Source organism: Sinocyclocheilus rhinocerous, unplaced genomic scaffold, assembly GCF_001515625.1.
Source record: "Sinocyclocheilus rhinocerous isolate Xijiao unplaced genomic scaffold, SAMN03320098_v1.1 scaffold5486, whole genome shotgun sequence".
Taxonomy (NCBI): Eukaryota; Metazoa; Chordata; class Actinopteri; order Cypriniformes; family Cyprinidae; genus Sinocyclocheilus; species Sinocyclocheilus rhinocerous.
The window spans coordinates 19,857-32,342 of NW_015631759.1; the positions used below are offsets into that span (position 1 = coordinate 19,857).

The following is a 12,486-nucleotide window of genomic DNA, read 5'->3' on the forward strand; positions in this document are numbered from 1 at the left end:
TGCATGTCACACTGTGCGACATGGATCTAATAAACTTGGCTACGACGTGTGTGTAGACTGTACGATGATGACATCTATTGACTCGTTACTAAAACGTCATCAGCATGCGCTAGTGGTAAACAAAAAGCATGATAAATTACACTTTAGCAGATGCATTTTTTTTTTATGTGTGCTGAAAAATCCCTGGGAATAGAACAATGAAAAATTCTGGCAAAAATAACAAATATATAAATAAATAAGGCATTTCCAAAAATGGGAACTTGTGTGGTAAAGTTGGGTAAAGTGAGTCAGATCCAATGGCTCAACTAATACTATTAGTAATTGTTAGTTTTGCTTATTTTAAGCAACAGGTTGTTTTTAGGAACAACTTGGAGATGAGCAAGTTGTGACGTTACATGTTTACACTAATGGAGTTTCAAGGATAATTCATTCTCCCACATTCATTAAAACTTGTGGATGATAAATCAATGATAAATCAGTTGAATGTCCATTATTTTTACACCAAAATTCCATTTTAATATTCTTTGGTAGTAAACAGAGTTGCATCTGTAAAGATCTTAGGTTTCAAGCTGTTTGTCTTTTGCTCTGTGCTGCCAAACACTGGCAATAAAGGAACAAAACACTTGCCTGCTTTTCAAACCACTACTTGTGTTATGCTGTGATATTGTTATACATCTACCTGCAGTTTCTCTAGTAAGTCCATGTTCTGTTTCTTGAGCTGGGCATTAGCTTTCTCCAGTTTATCTAGTCTATCGGAGTCCTCTGATGGTGGAGGAGCGTCAGACAGCTCATCCTGCAGGACGTGGTACTCCACTTCATACGCATGCAGCTGCTTGGAGATGTCCATCTCGATTGCCTGCAAACCACATTTCATACTGATAGTTATTTTCAGAGAATATGGCACAGGTTCATTAAAGTTAAATGCTATCTGAGACTCACACACATACCTTTACATGAAGTATATCCAAATATAAACAAAAACTGTCAAATAAAAATTCGTCAATTAATTTTCTTTTCAAGAAAACAGTCTGTTGATTTTTGAAAAGCAAGTTGCACCACCTAGTGGTTAAATAGAGTGCATTCTAGTGTAGTGCATACTACATATACAACACTGTGGTGCCTACAATCAAAAATGCATGTGAAACCATATTCAGTATGCATAAAAAAAAAAGGTTTCAAACAGTTGTAACATGATCTCTTTTTGCCATATGCTTACTTTACAGAATAGTATCCAGTTTGCATCTCAAAAAGAAAAAATATTTTACATTTAAGGAAGAGATGTTAAAAATCATGGCTGATCACTGTAAAAATAAAACTTGAAAATTGTTTAAACTTTAAAGTAACTGAAATAAAGCTGAAGGAAATACAATATAAATACTAGATACAACTTAACTGAAACTTAAAAAAAGGTAACAGAAAATTTTAAATGTTTATATGTAAATGTAAATAAGTTTAAGCTGAAGAACTAAAAATGAACTAAGAAAAAATATTAAAACATACATTACTAAAATATTACTTTATTAAAATTACTGAAACTAACTAACAAACTAAAATTGCTAAAAAAAAACTGAAAATATAAATATAAAGGCTAAAATATTAAATACTGTAATATTATATAAATTATGCTAAAATAACACTATGGCTGATATTATTTATATACTTACATTCATTGTATGAATATTTAAAAATATATATTTTGTCACACTGTAGACCATATTAAATACATCACATTTCATATGAAAATCTTGATATTCAAAAAATGTCCACAGTTATGTGCCAACTGCCAGAGTAACATGAGTGTTTAAAGTGTCTCTTTTTTTGGGGATGAAATAAATAATTTAACACAAAACCCCCAGACATGTAGCAGGAAAGTTTTCCATTTTAAATGTACCTTAGTGATCGTCTCTTCCATTTGGCTATGAGTGAGGGTGGGGATGGTGGATTTAAGGTAGTCCACAATACTTTCAAAGCCGTCACACTCCAGTATCTCTCCCCCGTGGCTGCTCAGCAAACACAGGGCCACCTTAAAAATCACCTCCGTGCCTTGGACAAACAGGAGGTCTGCCACACAGCACACACACATGCACAAGAGTCAAAGGCTATGCATTGGCTACAATACTTGACTTATGTGTCAAATACACACAAGATCATTTCACCACTATCCTAAGGTTCACCCGAACCCCATCACATACATTCATCTAGGTCTGAGTAAGTTAGTTAGGTAGAAAGTGAACTTTACCAAATATACGGGCAACAAAACCGAGTGGGAACTGAGAGGCGAAGAGAGTGAGAAACCAGGGTGCGGCGTACAGGCTGGGACAGATCTCGTGCTCCTCCAGGTGAGTGTACAGGTTACGGTGATAGTCGTGCAACAGTCGCGACAGCTGGTACATCTGGATCTACAGAGAGAGAGAAAGAAGAAAAAGTCCTCACACTTAGAGGAGTGAACTTTAAACAGGCTCAAATGCGACTGGCTGAGACGGGCTCTCTCCCACGGGATTAAACATTGGCACATCTGATGATGAATAACCACTAACAGCTGAGGAGGAAACAGTGTACAAGAGGTGGAGACGGCTGTTTGCATACCGCTTGAGCAAATGTGTGTTTAAGTCTAGTGTATTAAAAATACTCCCTGTTCTGGTCCCTGTAACAAAATTAGGATGTTAAATTTACAGTCACAGAAAGTACATTTCTTACATTTTGATTTATGTTTCGCCAGCCAATAAAGCAGTCACTTTGAATGTTAGACTGACACCTAGTGGTGTGGATGTAGCATTAAGCAAAAACATTTCAGTTAGCAACAATACCCTACCTTTAACAATACCCTATTCATCACCATATTTATATTAATTTAGCCTACTTATTAAAGTGTCCAATAAAAGAGGCGCTACCAAGAAAGTGAGTAGTTTTTCAAGCGATCCAAGCTTTTATAAACACTATGATGACTAAAACACCACTAAATATGTAAACATTTATGTTTCGCTTATTGCTCATTTATATTAAAAATGAAAGTGTCCGACAAAAGACGTGTGAGAAAAATTGAGTAGTATTTAACTGGCCAAACATGTCAATCAAAGCTTTTTAAGCCCCTATGTTTACTAAAATGTACATAATATTAAACAAACGTGTTAAAAGTACTATTCTTTTCATTTATTCAATCTCTTTAGTAATATAGTTTTTAATACAACAGAAAGGTAATTCACATAACATTCAGTTCAACAAACTAACATACTCGCTCATTCCGTTAATTGTCACAAAACCAGTCCTGCTACATTTAACAACAGGCATAATCAGATAAGCAAACATACCAGTTCTGAAAGAAAAAACATGAACTAGTGAAAACTGATACTCTTACACACACAGCGCACCTGCAGAGAGATCATGTCGGGACGGTACTGTCGGCGAATGCTCAGGTCGTACATAAGGAACTTGAGAGTGTCGAAAGCCTGTTCCTCGCTCATGTGCAGAAGCAGCAAACCGGCCACAAAACTAATCCCCTGGCAGTAGCCCACCTCCATGTCCAGCAGGGAGTAGGCCTTCAGGAGATTGTACAGAGATAGCTGTCCAGCTCCCAGCTGAGTGCTGAAATACTGGTGTGTTGGGAATGTCCGGCCTGGAAAGAATGGGAACATCACTTCAGTAATGTGCTGGGTCAAAAATATAACAGTATTCTGATGTGCATGTGAATTAGCTGCACAAACAATAAGTACTTTGGTTAGATACAGACCGAGGTCGACCAGGATGGCGTGTTGCTGTGCTGTGAGCTGTTTGAGAAGATCCTGATAAGGGGTTTCAGGAGGCTGCTGCCGCTGTGGCAGACGGTGACGCAAACGATACTGCTGAGAGAGCAGGAGCCACACTTCACCTCGCCGACTTTTGGGGACACCTACAGAGAACGCACATACAAACAAACAGAGTGAGGAACTCTATGGGTTGTTAAAAATAGCAAAACAATTTCACATGTAAATGTAAGCATCTACAACTATGTATGCACTACTAGTCAAAAGTGAATACGTTTATTAGCAATGACACATTCACTTGATCAAAGAGATTTTTAAGAAATTTTAGAAATTACGATTTTTTTGAACGATTTTTACATTATTACTGTACAAATTAAATTACAATTTCAAATGTAACCAAAAAAAATCTATTATAAATAATCTTTTGAACTGTATATTCATCAACTATCCTGGGGAAAAAAGTGCAACTATTTTCAACACTAATAATAGGAAATGTATTTTGAGCACCAAATCAGCATAGAAAAAATAATTTCTGAAAGACTGTGTGACACTGAAGGCTGAAGTAATGGCTGTTAAATTCAGCTACCGTCACAGGAATAAATTATTAAAACATATTGATAGTAAACTACTGTAGTAATATTTCCCATTATTATTGTTTGATTTGGTGAGCATAAGAGACTTCTTTGAAAAAACAAAAACATAATCTTAACTGACCCCAAATTTTTGAATGTTAGTGTACATTATAGTAAGAAACAAAAATTGTATCTCTATGATGGTTTTATTGATGGAAGTAAACAGATTAAACAGTTCATACCTTGGCATACAGCACTGTGGATCTCTTCTTTGTCCCACTGTACTTTAGTGTGGCAGGGACTACTCAACGTCCTGTCCCAAAGGGCCTGCACCTCTTTTGAGCACTGACACACTTCCTGGTAGTCCAGCTTCATTTTACGAATGTGCAATTCATCACGGCTGGCTGCAGGGAAAAAAAGTGAGGTTTAAAATTTATTTATTCAGACTAATAGAACAACTGACATTTAATGCATTGTTATTATGTCCTATTTCTTTGGATCTAAAACCATTCTAGGTGTCAAAATGAAAATGCATCATGTCCATCACCTGCTCTTACCATAGATTCTTTGTTAGTGGTTCTCAAGTGTTGAGGTGTGACCCAAAAATGTGGACAGAAGAGGAAAACTATTGCATTCAAATTTTTAATTCCTATTTTATATCAATATGATTCATAATAAAATGCCATTCATCAGATTGTTTTAAGAACTTAATAAAAATATGTTCTTAACATATGTATAATTCATATAAAATGAGACATTCATCACATTATTCAAAGAACATATTCTTTATTTGCAGTTTTCGTATTGTGTCAGTTTACCACTTAATGTTCGGTGTAAAATCTGGGTCCACAAGCAAAATCAGAACCACAAACCATTCATCACTGTCATGCATATACTAATTTGATTAAATTACGGTTTCAGTTTGTAAAAACAAATAAAAAGTGGGTTATAGCAATGCATGTACAATGGAAGCTTCACAGGCAAACATGCATCACTGCGAATAAACTGTAGCATGCTGCTCATATTTTGGGTTATATGCACCACAAGTTTCCATAGCAACTTTAGACAAGGCTCAGAATGGCATGGCCTTTTAAAGTAACCTTAACAAAGCATCACAACATATTTGTACTATCAAGGTAAAAGCATACATGAACATCTTTGCAGATGAACAAGAAGACGCTCTTTAACTCCACAACTATTGCACTTGGCAGGAGGAAATTATATCCTATCTGCACTTGAGAACATGTAGCTATCTGCCTCATGCTGGTTTGTATACTACATTGCAGCCAAACAATGATATCATGCCAACAACTGCTTCAAGTGCAGCCTGCTCAGGCGAGACGTCAAATGTCTTGGCCGTATATATTCTTACCTTCTACTCAAACATGTTTATTCAGTTCGGCCCATCCAACAGCACACACAAAAAAAAGACAGAAAACACCAAAAAGAAAAAAATGTAGAGGAAGTGACTTGACTGTTATGTGTGATGCAGTTTGGCCAACAGAGGGAAATATTTCACAAAGCTTTGCTATTCCAAAACAAAGTTGAACTAATAGACAATATTAACCTTTCATAATGAGTTAAAGAAACTCAAACACTAATTAAAATAAAAAATATTTCTTAAAGACTAAGGCTGAATATGTAGCCTAGAGGTCACAGAACTGCAAGTGCACTCTTAAAGAATGTGAACGTCATCCAGACATTCCCATCTATAATTAACTTTGCCCCAGAATGTAAAATAGAGGCAGTGGCACTTGCCCCTCTAAAAATAAGGCCAGGGGAAAAACAACAGTCTAAACAGAGTGATGGGAGGAAACACTCCCTTTTCTGTGACTCCATAATGTCCCATAAATGCTGAACTACTGCTGTAGGTTTTTATGCAACTGAAACTTTTATATAGTGAATTAGATTGCTCTCAAGATTCATTTTGTTATCTTTTTATAAACTGTTTATATATTAAGATTATTTTAACAGTTTATCCATTCCCTGGGAATCAACCCCATTAAACTTGGCATTGCTAGTGCCATGTTTGAGCTACAGTAACAATTTAAAGGGTTAGTTCACCTAACAAAAAAATGAAAAAATGAAATTTTGGTCATTATTTACCCACCCTTATGTCATTACAAACATTACTGACTTCCTTTTGTATAACACAATAAGAGATGTTTTAAAAGAATCTCCAGTGTTGATTTACTATTATTTACATACTCAAAATTGCCATGTCAAGGCGCATTTTGGCAGGTTTGATGTCCAAGACACCAAATGTCATTGGATTTCATGCGTTTTGTAACCAAAACCAACATGGTAAGATTATCATTGAGTAACGAGTTATATTTTGATCTGTTTCTCTGTAGATTTCAAACCTACTGGATGCCTTCAGAAAAATGTGAAAATAGTCATCCCCTGATGACTGCACCATTCAATTGATATTTATTTTTTTATATACATTATAGTTATTATTTATATATCACCATTCATGTTTATTTATTTATATAATATAAAATCTAGATCAACAATACATTTCCTTTCATGTTTAATGGAAACTCATAGGGGTTTAGAATGTAGAACATTTAGAATGTTCAATTATAAGAGAGGGGTAGAAACACTAACCCTCCAGGCGCTGGTTCTCTTTCTCCATGCGGATGAGCAAAATCTGTTGGTGGATGGCTTTCTTCCACAGGGCCCTGTAGTCAGCTGGACTGCCCTGCTCTGGGGACAGGAGGCTGACCTGAGGAGCCCGAGGAGAAAGTGGCAGCAGCTCCCGGCCATCCATGTGGTCTGAAAAACAGCAGATGCTGACCAAAAAGTCTAAGACTTTTGCTCAAATGGCATGGAATAAAAAAAAACAGAGTGATTTCCCTGACAAAAAAATACTGTGACGGTACTATGATATCGTTGGCAATACCATTGTACTGAGTGTCATAATAAACTACTATTCATATATCATGATACAATATATACAGTATAGAATGAGGTAATTCAATGTTACATAAATTAAAAATATATATATATTATTTTATATAATAAGTATTTATTATTGTTGATAATTATTATTATTATAAAATATAATGGAAAATAGAATACGCTGTATATACTATTAAGTAACTATAAAAATGGTATAAATTAATATTCTAACTTATAACGTGCATATACTTATTTATATTATATATATATATATATATATATGACGGTACTATGATATCGTTGGCAATACCATTGTACTGAGTGTCATAATAAACTACTATTCATATATCATGATACAATATATACAGTATAGAATGAGGTAATTCAATGTTACATAAATTAAAAATATATATATATTATTTTATATAATAAGTATTTATTATTGTTGATAATTATTATTATTATAAAATATAATGGAAAATAGAATACGCTGTATATACTATTAAGTAACTATAAAAATGGTATAAATTATTTAGCAGACTAACTTATAGCATATACTTATTTATATTATATATATATATATTTATATATATATAATAGGGCTGTCAAATCGATTATTCGCATCCAAAATAAAAGTTTGTTTACAAAATATATGTGTGTGTATATTTATATGTATATACACACATATACATGCATATATTTATGAAGTATATATAATATATTGTATATTTATATGTATATACACACACATACACATACATGTATATATTTAAGAAGTATATTTATATTTATATAATAAATCATATATAAATATGAATATATATATATACACATGTATATATATACACACACATATAAATATTTCTTAAATATATACATGTATGTGTGTGTGTATTTATATATACATATAAAACATAAATATATACATAAAAACATAAACAATAAACACACATATATTATGTAAACAAACTTCTATTTTGGATGCGATTTATTGCGATGAATCGTTTTGACAGCCCTAATATATACCATGGTTACTCTTTTTTTTCTTGAATCTCAGTAAAAGGGAGAATTATCTTGGAAGTTCTAAAGCTTGCAGAACAATGATTTCTCCTGCAACGTTGACTATAAATAGACTGCTAGGAGAGCAGGGTGTAATGTTGCACCTGTCTGTGTGTGCGCTAAAGCATGTACACCCACCCACGTGTTGCATAGAAGCAGAGGGTTTGTTCATGGGTGACGCCACCCTTAGGAAAATCTTCTGGCGCCAAGAAACTCTGCGTGGAGGCACCAAGGTCAAAGAATCGGTGCTACAGCCTGACAGAGACCTCTTCCTGCCCTCTCCATTACCACTGCAGAGAAACAAAACAAGATATGCTAATTCAAACGAGTAGAAAAGCAACATTTTTAGGCCGTGTACTCTCAAAACAGGTGGTCAAACCAGTTATACGCTAATAAACAACACAGATTTGTGTAACATAGAAGCAAAAGCTCATAAGCAATAACAAGTAGTGCATTTAGACAGTCATAAAAGATGTTAATTAGATTCATGCATAAAGTACATAAAACACAGATTACCTGTTTTAAAGAAAGAGAAAACTATTAGGAAGTGGACAGAATGAGGAATTGCTGAAGAATGCACACAGGAACTTTACACAAATCATTCTTTAGATCTTTTCACTACCAATCAATACAAAACATTCAGTCAACTTATGTACAAATAAATACATAAAAATATATATTTTGCAATGTAACTTATTCCTGTGATGACAAAGCCATCAGCAGCCTTTACTCCAGTTTTCAGTGTCACATGTTCCTTCTGAAATTACTCTAATATGCTGATTTGGTGCTCAAGAAACACTTCCTTTTTATTGCCAATGTTGAAAACAGGTGTGCTGTGTAATATTTTTGTGTGCTTATCTGTGTGTATACAACCTCTTTTCCATTATATAAAACATTTTACAAAGAGTCCAAAAAGTTGAATATCTATAAGTCAGAAACAAAATGTGCTTAAAGTCTATTCAAATATGTTTTATCCTGCTAGTCTCTGCTTATTTTCCCTGTACCTGTCTCTTCACTTAGTTACCACAACAATACACAAGGACACTTCAGATGGAGTTAATAAACGTGTGAAATGGGATTGAATGTTATGCATTAAACGCTGGCTAAAGAAATGGACTAACCCAGACGGCCACACCGGCAGGTGTGCTGCACATTCAATTAGAAGAGAAAGCTGGTGACATTCAACACACAGAGAGAAAGACCTTCTCTCCAATTTGTAGAAAACAGAGCAGGGCCAAGGATGTGACATTTTAAATGTTATCTCCTCCTTCCAGAGCACTCACTGGATCATTAGAGCCCGCTATGTCAAACAAATAAAGGGCGAATACACATCGAGGAACATCATTTGTCAGTGAGTCCAAGTTGGCTGTTGTTCAGATGAAGGAGCGCTCATAGACCAAGCCACTCGCACAAAAGCCTGGTCAAACAGTATTGTCCTGTAAAGAGACCCTTGGGAGATGGTCTATATTCCACACATGGTTTCACTGTATGTTCTCTATCCTAATACACTCGCCCTTGACAACCACTGCTATAAATTCAGTTCACTGGAGGAGCTTTGTTAAGGGTCAGAGAGCGTGCAAATGGATATGTAAAACAAAACTGACAGTTTTTAGCACAAAAAATTGGTTAACCCTCAGAAAAAATGAAATGTGTTATATGACCCCATTAACTGGTTTTAGAACACAAAATATATTTAAAGGGATAGTTCATCCAAACAATGCTCTCATCATTTACTCACCCTCCTGTCGTTTCTTCTACAGAGCACAAAAGATATTTTCAAAAATGTTGGTAACCTAACAGTTTTCTGACTTCCGTTGTATATCTTCTTGCATGTTCCACAGATGAAAGTAAGTCATACAGGATTGGAACAACATGAGGGTGAGTAAATGGTTTATCCCATGATTCATTTTTTTGGGTGAACTAATAACAACATCAAACTGTTGTTGAAATACCTACAAATATCTGTACTGTAAATGTGGGTATGTGTTAATGTCAGTTTTTTGATGTCAGGCATTCAAAGATTTCTGAACGAGTTGCAGTTTAGTTTTAATTAAAGATCTCTTAAAGCTCAATCATGTTGAAAACACCATTATAAAACTGGTTTGCAGGTTTTAGCTGGTTTAAGATGTTCTCCAAGCCTGGACAGGCTGGTCTATCTCTATTCAAAACCACTCTAAAACCAGACTGACATGCAAGACTATTATTTCAAGCCCGCTTTGCATAAATGAATATTTGAATGCCTCTATTCTGAACCATTTCTAAACTATTTACAAAAAAGAAAAGAAAAAAATGAGTCGGGTACAAACAGAAATCAAAACACCACAGATGAACTAAAGATCATTTAAATTTTTCAAACCAACCTGGCAACATTATTTAAAAATGAATTCTGAATTATTATGCAACATAACAGCATAAATTATTCTCAATATATATATATGTATAGCTTAGTAGAAAGTTCTGCAGTTTGATGCAATATAGATGATAAATGCTTTTGTTTATCATTAGTTAGTAAAGACACCAACATGCAAACAATGCATCCCTCGTGTCCAGTGGACAATGACAAAGTCCAACAATTTTGACAGGAAGAGAGAGTAAGTTACAGAAGTGGTTCTTCTTGACTGATGAGAAAGTGACTGAAGCCTTTGGGTTAAGAAACAGACAGGCGCAGAGAAGGCGGCCGCCATCAGCTTGAACCTCAGGCACCCCCGGGGGAAACGGACACTGAACGGTCTGTAACCGAAGCCCCCTCTCACCTCTTAAGACTCCCGCTGTCCGACAGGGAGGCCAGTGAGCCGAGGGAGCCCTGGTAAAAGGTTTTCAGGAAAGTGGGGGTGTGGAAGGAGGATGAGAGACTGAAGTAGGACTCGCTCTCAGAGACACTGCGCGCTCTCGTGTAACCAACGGTGCTGAGGGAGCCGAAACATAAAAGGCCCACAACAAATACACATTACTTTACAGAGGTCTAAACACTGCCATGAAACCACAATCTAGAACACATGAGAGCTTCTGAGCAGAAGAAAGACTCCTTCAAGAGCATAGATTTTGGCTAGGAAAGAGCCAAACTTTTTTACTTTTTTAAATGCTGGAAAAGTAAAAATTCTGACAAAAATATATCATATATCAGAGATATCAGAACTATAAAATATATTAGAGATGCACAATAAATCTGTACAACATTGGTTATATAATGATTTTTATTTTACATTTTTTAAATAAATTTTTAATATTGGATATACATTGGCTAATATTGGATATTTAATTATGCATGTTCATTTCCTCCTATTTTTACATTTGGATTACTTTTGCTGCCATATACTGGTGGCTTAAAATCTATAATAAACACTAATTAATTTAATCAATAAATTCAACTCTTATATACATTTTAATAAACTACAATCTTTAGCAAAACCTCAAAATTAATATTCAATTTGATTTGAATTTACATTTGTATTTTTTTATATTTTTAATTATGTTAATTATTTAACATTTATATATTTTTTAAATATCAGCCATGTATCAGTTATTGGCATTTACATTAGGCCTGGGCGATAAAACGGTATCGATATTTATCGACGGTACACCTTCTTCGATATCGATAGAAAAAATGTTCGATATAGCGCATAATATAGGCACATACTATGAGTGACGCAGACAGCACACACAAACACGAACACATGCTGTAATGAGTGCTGTGCCTGTTTGTGATGAGGAGATTGTGAATAAAGAATGAATATTAGTCGAATTTAAAATAAACATTTGAATGTTAGGTGTGCGTCAGGGAGCGTCATCAGTGGAGCACGAGATGCGGTGATAATGATGTAAGTGAAGTTGTTGCATTTTAATGTTTTGTTAGTCTAGCCCACGAGACGCACCGCTGCTGCGTTATTCATTCAAAATATTAGAGAAATATAGAAGCTCAATGCGGAGAAGATCTTGAATGGGTTAAAACCGAAACCAAAAGCGCATTTTTAGATGGACAAATATGACAGCTGCACTCGCGTCTCACACAAGAGATGTATAGAAAGCCATGCAAAGTTAAAACAGTTTAAACTTTTAGAAAACACATCACGAATTTGTGGAAGTTTATTCCTTTTCACTGCTTCTCATATGTTTTTAAATGCAGTCTGCGTGATGGGCACTTCGGCTCTTTGGATTAAGCAATGCATAAATACATGATGCTGTTTTGTTCACAATTATTTATGCAATTTACA

At 34.9% G+C, this 12,486-nt stretch overlaps 1 protein-coding gene across 7 annotated transcripts in view; it reads right to left on the reverse strand.

The window, feature by feature from the left end:
* Positions 1-12,486, reverse strand: part of LOC107741985 (TBC1 domain family member 4-like) — a 39,188-nt gene that overhangs the window by 2,710 nt on the left and 23,992 nt on the right. For 3 of the 7 annotated variants that reach the window (XM_016554818.1, XM_016554815.1, XM_016554814.1), the window contains exons 11-20: positions 11,029-11,181; positions 8,414-8,565; positions 6,923-7,090; positions 5,685-5,687; positions 4,555-4,716; positions 3,728-3,886; positions 3,369-3,613; positions 2,240-2,399; positions 1,892-2,061; positions 680-856 (exon numbers count right to left, since the gene is read on the reverse strand). In XM_016554818.1, the coding sequence (XP_016410304.1) occupies positions 680-856; positions 1,892-2,061; positions 2,240-2,399; positions 3,369-3,613; positions 3,728-3,886; positions 4,555-4,716; positions 5,685-5,687; positions 6,923-7,090; positions 8,414-8,565; positions 11,029-11,181 (1,549 nt within the window). The remainder of the gene's footprint in view (positions 1-679; positions 857-1,891; positions 2,062-2,239; positions 2,400-3,368; positions 3,614-3,727; positions 3,887-4,554; positions 4,717-5,684; positions 5,688-6,922; positions 7,091-8,413; positions 8,566-11,028; positions 11,182-12,486) is intronic. The other 4 variants (XM_016554821.1, XM_016554820.1, XM_016554817.1 and 1 more) reach the window with 3 other exon arrangements.